Here is a 15,433-nt window from a genome sequence, read left to right as displayed (position 1 = left end):
GGAGGAGTGGTTTATGTGCCTGCCCGCTTGTATCAGTATATCAGTAAAAATTTGGCCGCTTTCTGTTATTTTTTTTGTCTGTTTGATATTTCCCTTTCTGTGATTATAACTAGTGATAGTGATTACAGTGCAGTTACTTCCAGTATTTATGTACGTTCTTCTTTCTAAGGGTTCATTCACTTGGGTGTATTTCCCATCTGTGTGCTGTCCATGTATTTCACAGACAGCATACGGACCAATTCTAGCCCAACTACGCTATTCAGACTGGCGTTTTTTCCCCACACAGACCGATGATGTCACAGACCAAAATCGGACATGCAGTGTCCTCTACTTGTGGGTATTGGCAGCACACAGGTGCAATGTGAGTTGCACCTGGTGGATCCTAAGATCAAATCATTTGGTAGACCGAATCTAAATTCTCGGGCTTTAGAATACGACTACCAAGTGTGCAAAATATCAAAATGGATTATAGTCTTACCTGTAACACAGTAGATTTACTTTTAATACAGTCATGTTGTCTACTTGGTAAAATCAGCATACCGATAATGTAAACACCATTCTCCTACATAGTGAATGAAGAAGAAATGCCTCTGCTTTAGAAACCAAGATTTTCATATACAACAATATGCATTGTACTATGTTGGGCAGCAGTGAAAAGGATTGGTAAGTCATGAGTCTTAGGCCCCTTCACACAGGTAAATCTGTGCACACAATGCGCAGAGAATAGAACCTATTGATTGCAGTGGGTTCGTTCACATTCACATATTTTCCGGCACATTTCAGTTGTGCAAAAGAACCCCAGCACGCTCTGTTTTTCTGTGCATTTGCTCACCCAAAGTCCCCATAGAAGCCAATGTGGATGTGCAAACGTGTGTGCTGTATGCTAGGAGATGTAGGAAACTGCGTAATTGCACAGGAAACAGAACATATCTGGAATTCATTAGACTAATAAAATACGCTGATGAGCGTGCAAAAAAGCATCATTCATTCCACAAATGCTCATACGCTCGTGTGAAGGAGGCCTTAACGGCTAAATGGAATCTGTATCGAGTTACTTCAGCCTTATGTTAAACAGCCAAAGAAGGGAGTCTATTCTGTATGGAGCGATGAAGTATATTCTGTTCTTCAGTTAGCCATTAAATAGAGATGAGCGAGCACGCTCGTTTAAACCTGATGCTCGATCGAGCATTGATATTGTCGAGTAACTGATTACTCGACCGAGAACCATGCGGTGCTTGGGTAAATTGGAGAGGGAGAGAGAGAGATGAGAGAGATGGAGATGCTCGGTCGAGTAATTAGTTACTCGACAATATCAATGTTCGATCAAGCATCAGGCTTAAACGAGCGTGCTCGCTCATCTCTACTGTTAAACATTATCACGTTGGCAACATTTTGTTCCTCCTTTACTCAGCTAATCAATATTTTGTAACATACCACAGTACAATGTGCTAGTCATTATAGAAGAATTCAGAAAAGTGAGCATTCAGGTGTAACTCATGGGGAACGCCAGGACTTCTGATGTGAGGTTTGTTTTTTTTTAAACAAAAGTTTGCGCAAGACATATTTTCCTCATTTCCATCAGGAAAGATGGAAAAGCTGTTGGTAAGTTTTCTTTATCTTCCAAGGTTTTGGTAACTGTAACTTAAACCTCGTGTTTTGTATCTTCTTGAAGCTTACCTGTTTACTTCTGTTTCATTAGGTTTTCATTCTTTTTTTAGGGATTAATAGTAGAGATGAGGGAATGTACTCGTCCGAGCTTGATACTCGTTCGAGTATTAGCGTGTTCGAGATGCTCGTTACTAGAGACGAGTACCACGCGATGTTAGAGTTACTTTCACTTTCATCCCTGAGACGTTAGCGCGCTTTTCTGGCCAATAGAAAGACAGGGAAGGCATTACAACTTCCCCCTGCGACGTTCAAGCCCTATACCACCCCCCTGCAGTGAGTGGCTGGCGAGATCAGGTGTCACCCGAGTATATAAATCGGCCCCGCCTGCGGCTCGCCACAGATGCATTCATAGCTCAGGGAAAGTGCTGCTGATGCTGGAGCTGCTATAGGGAGAGTGTTAGGAGTGATTTTAGGCTTCAAGAACCCCAACGGTCCTTCTTAGGGCCACATCTGACCGTGTGCAGTACTGTTGAGGCTGCTTTTAGCAGTGTTGCACATTTTTTTTTTTTTGTATATCGGCCGTGCAGAGCATTGCGTCCTCAGTCTGCAGTAATTTTACATAGTATAGGGCCAGTAGTGGTGAGGCAGGGACAGTGGGAAAGGTGAAAGAGATATACTGTCTATATAGGCAGTGGGCTTTTTCAAAAAAATTTGGGAAAAAAAAATCTATTTGGGCTGCCTGTGACTGTCCTCAGTGTACTGGGCACTGCAATGGGATATATTTATGTACCGCCGGTGGCTTCCTGGCACTCACCCATGCTGTCGGTCCACACGGAGTTGTAATTGCATGTGTCCACTTCTAAAGAACCCCAGTCTAACTGGGGCATGCAGTGTGGGCCGAAGCCCACCTGCATTAAACATGACATTACCTCAGCTGTGCTGGGCACTGCAATGGGATATATTTATGTACCGCCGGTGGGTTCCAGGGAGCCACCCATGCTGTGGGTCCACAGGGACTTCACAATAGGGAGTTGTACCTGCCTGTGTCTACTTATAAAAAACCCCAGTCAGGTTGGGGCATGCAGTGTGGGCCCAAGCCCACCTGCATTTAATCTGACGTTAGCTCTGCTGTCCAGGGCACTGCAATGGGATACATTTATGTACAGCCGGTGGGTTCCAGGGAGCCACCCATGCTGTGGGTGCACACGGAATTCCCATTGCAGAGTTATACCTGCCTGTGACTATTTATAAAAAACCGCGGTCTGACTGGGGCATGCAGACACCTTGACAGAATGAATAGTGTGTGGCAAATAGGTTCCCCATTGCTATGCCCACGTGTGCAGCTCCTGATGGAGGTGGCACAGGATTGGATTTCTCATTGCTTCTGTACAGCATTGTGGGCTATCGCCCCGCCCCTTTTAAAGAGGGTCGCTGCCTAGCCGTGTCAACCCTCTGCAGTGTGTGCCTGCGGTTCCTCCTCATGGCAGACGCACTTATAAATAGACATGAGGGTGGTGTGGCATGAGGGCAGCTGAAGGCTGTACAGGGACAATTTGGTGTGCGCTGTGGACACTGGGTCGTGCAGGGGGGGGGGGTTGGGCAGCATGTAACCCAGGAGAAGTGGCAGCGGAGTGTCATGCAGGCAGTGATTGTGCTTTGTTGGAGGTAGTGTGGTGCTTAGCTAAGGTATGCATTGCTAATGAGGGCTTTTTAGAAGTAAAAATTGTTGGGAGGGGGGGGGGGCCCACTCTTGCCGCTATTGTGGCTTAATAGTGGGACCTGTGAACTTGAGATGCAGCCCAACATGTAGCCCCTCGCCTGCCCTATCCGTTGCTGTGTCGTTCCCATCACTTTCCTGAATTGCCCAGATTTTCACAAATGGAAACCTTAGCGAGCATCGGCGAAATACAAAAATGCTCGAGTCGCCCATTGACTTCAATGGGGTTCGTTACTCGAAACGAACCCTCGAGCATCACAAAATTTTCGTCCCGAGTAACGAGCACCCGAGCATTTTGGTGCTCGCTCATCTCTAATTAATAGCACTGCAGACTGCGCTACTTTCCATCCAAAAGAAAGCAGAAAGCAGAATGGAAGCAGATGGAAACTTGTCGTTTTGCTTTTTGTTTTTTTGAAAACCCATTGAATCAATTGGGAAAAAATTAAATTGAAAACATTTATTTCCCTTTTGATTCCATTTCTCTGTCCCAAAAGCAGAACTGAGAGATGGAAAGCCCTAATGCAGGTGTACACTTGCACACAGAAGTAGATAGGTGCAGGTTTAATGGAAAAACATAATTATTTAAGCTAATGTTACGTAATTATTTACACTAATGTTAAATCAACATTCGTATAACATTAACATTGTATGGGTCAACCCATCTAACTTTCTTGCAGTAAAGCTTCTTGCTGGTTTAGTTAAATACTACCCATTTAAAGGGGTATACCCAAAATAGATTATAGGTGATGCAAGTCTGATTGGTTGGGGTCTCACAACTAAGACCTGCATTGATCCTCACTATGGGCTCACTACACCCACCTGCGGGGGCATGGAGAGTGAATGGAGGGACAGTCACACATGTGCAGCACCATTCCATTCATGTTAATGGGACTGACAGAAATAGCTGAGTACAAGTGCCTAGCTATCTCCAGCAATGTCATTAATGGTGAATGGCATCGTGGATGTGTGACTATTGCTTCCTTCAAGCTCCTCCTCATTGCAGATGCTCAAAGTTTGTAGGGGAATTCCTACATAAAATTATTTTCTGGCGCAACCCTTTTATTAGGATACAATGCACTACCCTTTCCAATCCACTGTCTGACGTCTTCCAACATTCTGATTGAAGCCTGTACAGCTTCGATGTCGTAAGACGTCCAGCAGGGTATTCTTACTGTATATTACTGGCTGCTCTGTTGTCGTGGGCCTTTACGAGATGTTACAAAGCCCCCTAGGAAACCCTGAATCCAAAATTGGATTGCAAAGGCTTAAACCATAGGGCCTACAACTGTCTAACAGTAAGACTGTCCTTGCTGCCTATAGCAACCAATCAGAGCTCAACTTACATTTTTCCAGAAAAGTTTAAGGGTGGCTTCATATGAGTGTGTTTTTGTGTGTGCATACGCATGCATAAAAACACGCGTCTATTAGAACCAATGCATTCCTATGGTGTGTTCACATGTCCGTGTTTTACAGGCGTGCGCTTGCAAAGATAGGACATGTGTGCACCATAGGGAATGTACGCAATGTCTACAATGGAGGCAATGGTCTGCCGACACCCCTTAATTGTTTTTCAGGGAAGAGCTTTAAATATAAGCTCTTCCCTGAAAAACAACCATTTTAGTGTAAAAAAAAAAAAAAATATATATATATATACTTACCTGTTCGCTGCTGCCGTGTCCCCACGGGGGATGAAGAACACATCTGCCGCATGTGCCAGATGTTATCTTTATCAACACGGGGAATAAAGAATTCCCTGCTGCACCTGTCACAGATGTGACAGATGCAGCAAAGGAATTCTTCATCCCAGCGGGGAATAAAGAATTCCCTAGCGCAGCTGTTACAGATGACAGCTGCGCTAAAGGATCAAGCTATTGGCACCCGGTAATTGTTTTTCAGGGAAGGGCTTTAAAAATATGCCCTTCCCTGAAGAACGAGGCAAATTAGTGTAAAAAAAAACACATACTACCTTTCTTCAGCTACCGGGACTCAGCTGCGTCCTCTCTCATTCATTCAGCGAGAGCTGCCTGTGATTGGCTGAGTACCTCAGCCAATCAGAAGCAGCTCTTTCAGCAGGCAGGTATTTTAATTCCCCGCCTGCTCAAAGAACTGCATTGCAGACCCGTGGACAGCACAGAGAGGATGCGACTGAGCCCTGGCAGCTGAAGAAAGGTGAGTGTGTTTTTTAAAATTTTTTACACTAGTTTGCCTTGTTTTTCAGGGAAGAGCTTATATTTAAAGCCAGCCGGAGGACGCGTCTGAGCGGCGGAGAGGTGAGTAATTTTTTTACCACTTATTGATGATTATCGGGGAAGGGCTTATATTTCAAGCCCTTCCCCGATAATCATACTGCGGGGCTTGCCAGAAAGCACTGCTTTCAATGGGATCGGCAGCAGTGCCGATCCCATTGAAAGCAATGGGATAGCATGCCACGGACTTCTGCCACAGCTGTCACAGCTGTAGCAGAGGATTCCTTCAACCCCGCGGTCCCCACGGGGATGAAGGAAACTCCAGCCACAGTTGTCACAGCTGTGCCAGAAGTCCGCGGCATTCTCCATTTCTTTTCAATGGGGCTAGTGCTGCTGCCGCTGGCCCCATTGGACAGACTGGCGATATCCCGGCGTGATGCCGTTTTTTTCTCGCACTGCGCTGCAAGACTTTTCCTTTACTCTCGCAGTGCAGTTGAGAAAAAAATGCCAGTGGGTGTGAGCCCTAAGGCTGTGTTCACACCTAGCATATATTTTTCTTTTTAAAAAAAAGTTTACCCAAAAAATTTACAAATAAAGAATTTATCTATAAAAAATGCATCAAAAACCATATGTGGCTTCTGACAGCTGCATGCAGTTTTTGATGTTTTTTAATTGCGGTTCAAAGACGCGACACGTGAACGCAGCCTAAGAAACGAAAGCTGATCTTTGATTGGTTGCTATAGGCAACAAGGACAATCTTATGCCCCATTTAGACGGGATGACAGTCGTCTAAAAGACGTCAAGGCTAAGGTCGTGCAGAGCTTTAGACAGGCAGAGTTCACCGCTGGATTGCGGGCTTCAGGTGAGCATTTACACTCAGCGAGAAGCCCACGATCCTGTGATGGTTTTTAAAGCAGAGTGAAAGTCAGTGAAAACGAGGAGAGAATGAATAGTAAGCGATTTTTTTTTGCATTTACATATGACGATTATTTCTCAACTTTGTTTATTTGAATGAATTTTGAGCGATAATCATCCTGCGTATTTGGCCCTTTACTGTTAGATTTAGATAAAGAATGACCACAGAGTATCAAAACATGGTGGGTATATTTCATAAAGTATAGACCCCAAGTACCTTAAAGCAGATCTGTCATCAAAGTATGCTGCAGCTACTATATTAGACAATGCAAAGAATATTGTGGCATTTGTATGATAACTTCTAAGAAAAGTCCATATTCATGATGCCAAGCGCACCCCTGTCTGTGCATAGAGGCAGATATATCATCAGCCTTCAATCATTACTTCGGAGACAGGGATCGCAAGCCAGCATACTCTGATGATGGATTCAGTTTAAAACCAGACAAGGTTACTTCCTAAACCAGATATCCAAATCAGTGGCCATATCTATTTTGACCTTTTGGGGCTTTATGAGCAGAGTGTAATATTCCGTTAAGGTTCCACCAGGGTTCACGGCACTTTACAGTGCTGAAAACATCACCCCACTTAGTGTTGACAAGTCCCAAAAGGTGTGAAACAAGTCCGTTCTACAGAAGAGAATATTACATACCCAACCTTGTTTTAGTGCGGCATTGATTTTTCCGGATGTCATTTTTCCTACTTCAAAAAGAGCTTTTTGAAGTGGGAAAAAGTCTTCTCAAACTTATTGTGTTGACGGAACAGATGAATAATTTACAGGCATGCGTCTAATATTAGTCTTAAGTGTTGCCTTCCCGCATATGTATATAAAAATATGACTGTACCTGAACTACTTGATGAGCATTTGTGTCATTAAGCACAAGTTCAGTAAGAGCTGCACAGCAAGCTGCAACGAGAGGAAGACTTCCCAGATTATTGACATTCAGTATAAGTACAACACGGCTCAGTATTCTGGTCGGGACACAAAAACACTCATTTATGCAGACATAGTATCAGACGTAACCTCTGGACGTTACAGCAATTAGGAAAGTAGAAGACATACAGTATCACCCGGTGCGATCTTGTTTACATGTGGCCGCAGGATTCATCAGCATCATTTCTAATTAGTATTTATTGGTAAACTACATAATTAGCTCTTTTATGTAACAAAAATATTTAAATGTAACTAAACTTTCAGATGACTTTTCAGAATAAGCCGCTGTGTGTGCAGGAGGAATAACACTATTTCTGGCCATTATGTGATTAGTATTCTGCACTTTCATAGGTTTTTTCCCCCTTTCATGCTCCACTTCTAATTATCACATGACTTATAGTTCTAGTGCTGCACATACATAATACTAATGCCAGTTTCATATATCAAACACCAAAGTTCCACGATTAAATTAATAATTATTAATTAGGCTGTGTAAAAGGACTAATCATCAGCTGGTGAATGGGTGAAAACCTGGTTGTCAGCTGATTGTTTAGTTCCGATGAACATAAAAGTGCTCGCTGATTGGCCACACCTCTCGCCTGTTTGAAAAGAGAGATATATAGCCAGCCTACGTGGATCAGCATTCCTTTCATTTTCCTTTGCAAGGACCAAGAATTAACTGATGGATATGAGTGAGTAATCATAAGACTGGACTGAGAACTTGGCCACTCTAAAAGGACTTTAACTACAGTACATTGTTAGCGGTTGAGGTTTAACCCCTTGAATGGCATGCCCGGAAAATCTCCGGGGCTTGCTGGACTGACCATGCAATTAAACCCCGGAAGGTTTCCGTGGACAGCTCTAGTGCTGAAATGTGCGGAGCACTGAGCTGTCAGCTGAATTCTCCGGGGCTTTCACTGCATGGGTAGTAAAGGGGACGCCCCGCAGGGAGTAAAGAATCCCCTCCCACAGCCGGCGGTCCAATTGAAGGCAATAGGATGCCGGAACCCCCGTAGTGATTTTCGGGGAGGGGCTTAAAATGTAAGCCCTTCCCTGAAGATCATTTTTATCTGGTGTGAAAAAATATATATATATACTTACCTCTCTGCCGCTGCCAGGGCTGAGGCGCGTCTATCCACTCGAGTCCTGGAACTGCAATTATGTTTTTTCAGCAGGCGGGGATTCGGGGATTTTAAATTCTCACCTGCTGAAAGGGCTGCGACTGATTGGCTGAGCGCTCAGCCAATCACAGGCAGCACTCGGTCCATTCATAGAATTCGCAATAAAACATTTGTGGCTTTTGGTGTAGAATTGTACTGCAGATTCACAGAGGAAATTTGAAACCAAGTATGCAACTAGCCTTAGGGCCCTTTTACACGCATTGATTATAATCAAAATAATCAATCTGTCCAAACATGAGCGATAATCGTTACATGTAAACGCTGGCATCAGCCACTTTGCGTTTGAATGATGGATTTTACTTCACATAAAATCCATTGTTCAGGACCTGAAAGACTGAGCAAATACATTCCATTTGAATGCATTTCGATCATCTTTCAAAAGACTGCATGATGTTCTCCTCGCAGCATGTTTACACTAGCGAGAAGAACAATGGAATCTCTTGGCAGCTGTTTGCACAGCTAGACGTGTGTGTAAACACACACTGGGCTCTGCAAACAACTCCTAGAAGTCCCTTTAGATGATAAAGTGTTAATGGCCATTAGTGGCCATTAACACTTTATGCAAATAGATCACAACATTTTTCAATCTTTTAGTCGATTGAAAGATTATCTTTGCGTGTAAAAGGAACTTTAGGCCGGCTTCACACAGGCGTAAGTGTATTAGCGGAATGAACAATGCTTTTTTGCACGCACAGGTTTAATTTTTTTCTTTTTTGTGTGTGACCAAAATGTGCGTACGAAATACAGATTTTCTGCGCGTTGCACATGCAAATGCGCCTGTGTGCAGCTGGCCTAGAGGTTTTACTAGCAAGGAATGGAGACAGAATTTTTAATAAGTCTAAATTTGTAAGTTAGAAGTATTTCTTTAGCCAAAATAAGTATTTCCAAAAATTATGTATTCCTGGAAAACCCCTTAAAAAATAGTAGTGAGGACAGGAAAGACATTTTCAGAAAAACCTAATTTTCTGGACAAAAAAATTGTTTTTTTCCAGAAATCTTTTGCAGTTAAAATCTAAATAGGTAAATAGGATCTTCACGGATGACTCTGGCTAATGAACTTATACTGTAAGATTTCATTTTTAGTTTTCTTAAATTATTTTACAATCCGAAAACAAAACTGTCTATTTCTCCCTGCACATTCAAAATATAGCAGACGAATGATGCTACCTGCTTGGAGTGAAAGGGTATTTTCTTGTATTTCTCTTGGGCTCAAATCTTCAGATAAATAAAGATGTCGAATCCGGCCTGCAGCATTTGCACTTGACAGGCTCCCAATAGAGGAACGATCAGAAACTAGATACTGTTCCCTGGAAGAATGTAAAAGTGATATATTAGAAGTGATGTGATGTTAAGCAAGAGTTTTCACTGACATTGGTTTATGAATAACCGCCTGTGTACAGAACTGAAACGTTCACATATATTGCAGTTTGACATTCGAAAAAAAGTATATTTTTTTTGCTTTACTTAGCATGCTTTACAGAGAACTTTGGGGGAAATTTACTTAGATCAGTGTTTATACGCCAATATAAGTAAAGAGCGTCCTGCAAATTTATTAAGAAGCACTTGCCTTTAAATAAATTTGGTGCGTGTCTGGACAGTTGGTGTACCGGAAATCTATGCCCGCTATGAGCCCCTTTTGCTAAATCCTGCCCAGTAAACTAGCGAAAACCTAGATTTTTTGTACTCACCGTAAAATCTTTTTCTCGTTTCGTTCATTGGGGGGACAGCTTGACCATGCGTATACAGCAACTGCCGGTTGGAGATGGACACTAAGTAGAAAACAAGTTGGCTCCTCCCACTTTCTGTATACCCCCTGTAGATACTTAGCTAATCAGTTTTGTATGCAAGCAGTAGGAGCGCTCCTGTAGGGCCTGATATCATATGGTAGCACATAAACCACCTTAGGAAGGAGCCTGTATGACAACAAAGAGAAAGCCCTAGCAGGAAAAAACAAAACAAAACCGAGAGAAAAAGGATCCTTACCGGGTGCGGTGTCCTCCAATGAACGAAACGAGAAAAATCTTTTACGGTGAGCACAAGAAATCTAGATTTCTCATTCGTTTCATTGGGGGGGGGGGGGGGGACAGCTTGACCATGGGCTGTTCCAGAGCAGTCCTTAAAATGGGAAACCTGCTTAAGACCTTGGAGAACGCTCTATAGACATTTGCAAAATCGTCCGACCAATGGTGGTGTCAGCTGCCGCAAAATTTGCAGCTGGTAAAATTTTGAAAAAATGTGCAGCGACAACCATGTCGCAGCCTTACAGACCATGGTAGCAGAGGCCCCATTCCGCATTGCCCATGAAGCCCCCAACACCTGAGTGGAGTGTGTTGTGATGTGAAAAGGTGGAATCTCACCCTTGCCCTGATACGCCGCAACCACCGCAGAGCATATCCAACGCAATATGGCCCCCTTGGATCCGGCACCACAAAAAGAGACTAGAGCCCCCCAGGGTAGCTGTCTTAAATAGGTAAATCTGCAGCAACCCCAATAGATCTAACTTATGCGGGGCCTGTTCTTCTGGAAGAATTGTCTCAAGGAAAAAAAGATGGTAAAATATTATCCTGATTGACGTAGAGGTCTGAGACCACCTTCGGCAAGAAAAAAGCGTTTGGGCACAACACTACCTTGTCCTTGTGCAGAACAGTGAAGAGTGGCTCTGCGGAGAGGGCTAGGAGTTTAGAACTTTGACGTAAAGAGGTGACTGCCACCATTAGAGTCACCCTTAGAATGCGAACTACAGAGAGAGACAATAGGTGAACCTCAACCCAGTTGAGGATCTTGGCCACTTCTGCAATGACCCTTGTGCTGGGGTTCCATTCTGGTGGTTCACGTATGCCATAGCCGTAGCATTGTCCGATTGAATCTACATCGGCTGTCTCTCCAACCTAGGGGCAAAATAGTGGAGGGAACAAAGAATAGCTCACAGCTCCAGGATGTTTATGGAAAGCGCAGAATCCTGTGTGGCCCCCGTTCCCTGAGCTTACTGACCCTGCCATGTCCCCCTCCCCCCCCCAATCCGAAAGGCTGGCATCTGTTGTCAACACCTGCCACAGAAGAGCTCCGAGTGCGGCATCCCCGCTGGGTCTGGGGGGTACTCAACCACTACCCAAGGGAATTATGAATCCGGATGGGAACTCAAACCATCAGGTACAGGGAGGCTATGGTCATATCCCACTTGGACTGAATGAACCACTGCAAAGTCCGTGCATGGACTTGGCTGAAGGACACCGCCTCGAATGCGGTGACCAGCAGCCCGAGCACGCTCATACAATGTCATAGTGTTACGGGACTCTTTGTCATCAGGGAGTGTGCCCGGACCTGAAGCTGACGCAACATCGTTGGCGGAAGACGAACTTAGGTGTGGTCCGTGTTGAACTTGAGCCCCAGAAAAATGATGTTCTAAGCTGGTATTAGGGAAAGTTTGTGGTAGTTGACTATCCACCCGAAACTGGATAGAATGTCTAGGGTAATATGCAGGCTCTCCAGATTGGCCGAGTGAGAAGGAGCCTTTATTAAGATATCGTCTAGATATGGGATGGCCGCTACTCCTCTTGAGTGGGGAAGCGCCATCACTGAGGCCAAGAAAACTAGACCTATGCTGGGCAGTTCTCGACCTCCTCGGCCTATTTTGGGGCAGAAGAGAACTCTTGTCCCTTGTTGTGTCCACTATGATTTCATCCACCTTGGCCCCAAAGAGTTTGGTCCCAGCAAAGGGCAGGCCAATAAGGGCTTTTTTTGGATGAATCATTGTCCTACCACGATTTCAGCCAGAGCGTGTGACATGTAGCGACCAAGGCTGCAGAAACGCGGGTTAAAAGTCTCATGCTATCCAGGGAAGCCTCACAAATGAACTTCCCGGCCTGGCCTATCTGGGAAGCCAGATTACTAAGTTCCTCCGCAGAGGCTCCAGACCGGAGGCCCCTGTGCATGAATCTGGCCCATTCTGTTGTGGCCCTACTAACCCAGGTGCAGGCGAACACCGGTCTGAGGGATGACCGTGCGTCTTCAAAAGAGGCAATGGATTCAATTTTCCTGTCCCGTGGATCAGCAAGTGCAGCCGCATCTGCTATAGGTAGGGTGGTACATTTTGATAAATGGGACACCTGAGAATTTACTACAGGAGGTACCGACCATCTTTTTACCAGCTCCTCCAGGAAGGGATACATTGTACTGAATTGGCTCGGAAGATACAGAAGTCTGTCTGGTGCATCCCATTGTTTTTGAATAACCTCCTCAAACTCTGCATGAGGAGGGAAGGTCTTAGGCAGACAACGGGGCGTCTGAAAGAAAACCCAGCTTCAGTAACAGGCGAAGCCAGGTCGGACACCTGACTATGATGGCCGAAATTAAGCTGTCCACCCCATAGGAGAACCCAGAAACCTGTTCTGCCTCCATGTCAGAGGACTCGGAAAACAACTACTACTGCTGAGGAACACCTACGGCTGAGCCCCTGGCATGGATTGCAAGGATGAAGCCAAAAAGCCCACGGACTGCATGGAAAGAGTGTCTCTTAGTCGGTCTACCACGTGATGGGTCCCACCGCTAAGAGCCCTCCTTGTCGGAGTATGGTCTGACCGATAGGACTGCCAATTGGTCCAATCTGTCCAGAATTGCCACGGAGGCCCTAGACAGGTCCTCCACCACTTGAAATAGGGGGGGGGGGGGCACCCATTCCAGCTCACTAACGTGCAACGGCCACATGGAAAAAGTGCCCTCTGCCGCCTATATTAGGTATATTAGATATCGCAGCATCCGTAAAAGTCGATCTATCAAAGTAACAAATTATTTACTCCGCACAGTGAATGTCGTCCGAAAGAAAAAACAAAGAGCGCCAGAAATGCACTATTTCGGTCACTTTGTCTTCCAGAAAAAAATGCAGTACAAAGCAATCAAAAAGTCATATGTATTCCAAAATGGAACCAACGTAAACTACAGGATATCTCCCAAAAAATGAGCCCTCTTCCAACTATGTTGATGAAAAAATAAAAAAGTTATTGCGCTCAGAAGATGGCGGCAGAAAATAATTTTAAAAATTAAATGTCTTTGAAAATAAATAAAAGTAGTACAGCAAAAAAAAAAACTATATAAGTTTGGTATCGTAGTAATCGTACTGACCCACACAATAAAATTATCAGGTCATTCTTGTTGCAGTTTGTGTGCCGTAGAAACAAGAAACACTGAACGATGGTGGAATGTCGTTTCTTTTTCATTTTACTCCACTTAGAATTTTTTAAAAGTTTTTTGGTGCATTATATGGTACATTAAATAGCACCATTGAAAAATACAACTCGTCCTGCAAAAAATAAGCCCTCATACAGTGACGTCGATGGATAAATAACGGAGTTACGATTTTTTTAAAAGGGGGGAGGAAAAAAACGAAAATGGAAAAAAAACACATGCTCTGCGTGCGGATAGGATGAGGGGGTTGCTACTCACCACCCGGAGCCCCCAGCCAGGAATTAGCCCTTTGGATGCCATGTCATGTCATCAGGACGGACCCATCGTGACCTAGGATTGAGTCATCAGCATGACCCAGAAGTGACTGTGTGCTTAGCCGGCTGGCATGCTTCCAGCCTCATGGAACCAGGGATCTTGCCTGGAGGAAAGCGTGTCTGCCGAGACCACTGAGGAACCCCCCCGCTCCCGCCAAGGTAAGCACCCCGATTGGGCCAGGGGAAAAGCCCTACACATGGTGTGACTCAGGTGAAAGTGCTAGGAGGGATGCCCCCAGCAAAAACATAGGGGCTAAAATGGGTGGGAGCGAGAACCGCAGGTCCAGCTAGTGTTGCCTACTTATCTGTCTTCTTCCTCAATTGAAGATAGATGTCCCCCTTACCCACTCCCCATTATCCCCAGGGGCGGGGATGGGTGCCTCTGGGAGGACCCTATAGCTGCCGGGTTACATGCTGGAACCCAGCTGTACCATCTTGCCTTCAAAGGCAGGGCAGGCAAAGGACAGGAATCAGCTGCCCATTCGCCCTCATTGTGTGGTGGTAGAGTGGAATGTCCTACAGACCATAAGCTAAAAACTGATTTGCAGAGTGCCTGCGGGGGTATATGGCACGTGGGAGGAGCCAATTTGTTTTCTGCTTAGTGTCCATCTCCAATTGGCAGTTGCTGTATACCCATGATCAAGCAGGGTCCCCCCAATGATGAGAAAGTGGCAAATTTCTGTGTAAGCATTAACCCCTTCCCGCTCCATGACATATAGGTACGTCATGGAGCGTCGGCGTATGTATGCAGAGAGGTCACGGGATGACCTCTCTGCATACAGCGCGGGTGTCAGCTGTTTAATACAGCTGACACCCGCGGGCGATCGCGGCTATTAACCATTTAAACGCCGCTGTCATTTCTGACAGTGGCATTTAAATCCCCCGAGCGATGTTCGGGGGTCCCGCACGGCCCCCCTGCGGTGAGATCGGGGGAGCCGTGCAGGTGTCATGGCAGACGGGGGCCTTTAGAAAGGCCCCAGGGCTGCCTTAGCAGACTGCCTATCAAGCCATCCCCGTGGGGTGGCTTGATCTCCGTGGGGTGGCTTGATAGACTGCCTGTCAGAAAGCAGTATGACGTAATACTATAGCATTACGTCATACTGCAGGAGCGATAAAAGCATTGCTGCTTGTAGTCCCCCAGGGGGACTTTAAAGTAAAGTTAAAAAAAAATCAATAAAGTTTTTTTAATTGTAAAAAAAAAGTTATAAAAGTTAAAATCTCCCCCTTTTGCCATATCTATTATTAAAAAATCTAAATCATAAAATAAAAATATGTATTTGGTATCGCCGCGTCCGTAAAAGTCCGATCTATCAAAGTAGTGCATTATTTTTCCCGCACAGTGAACGTAGTCCGAAAAAAAAAAAATAAAGAACGCCAGAAATGCATTTTTTTAGTTACCC

At 44.9% G+C, this 15,433-nt stretch overlaps 1 protein-coding gene across 4 annotated transcripts in view; it reads right to left on the bottom strand.

The window, feature by feature from the left end:
• The window catches only part of NEK10 (NIMA related kinase 10), a 202,440-nt gene that overhangs the window by 126,979 nt on the left and 60,028 nt on the right, over positions 1-15,433 (bottom strand). For all 4 annotated transcript variants that reach the window (XM_066584730.1, XM_066584731.1, XM_066584733.1 and 1 more), the window contains exons 13-15: positions 9,706-9,845; positions 7,269-7,330; positions 479-562 (exon numbers count right to left, since the gene is read on the bottom strand). In XM_066584730.1, the coding sequence (XP_066440827.1) occupies positions 479-562; positions 7,269-7,330; positions 9,706-9,845 (286 nt within the window). The remainder of the gene's footprint in view (positions 1-478; positions 563-7,268; positions 7,331-9,705; positions 9,846-15,433) is intronic.

Source organism: Eleutherodactylus coqui, chromosome 12 (genome assembly GCF_035609145.1).
Source record: "Eleutherodactylus coqui strain aEleCoq1 chromosome 12, aEleCoq1.hap1, whole genome shotgun sequence".
NCBI lineage: Eukaryota > Metazoa > Chordata > Amphibia > Anura > Eleutherodactylidae > Eleutherodactylus > Eleutherodactylus coqui.
This window is presented reverse-complemented; position numbering and strand designations above follow the sequence as displayed.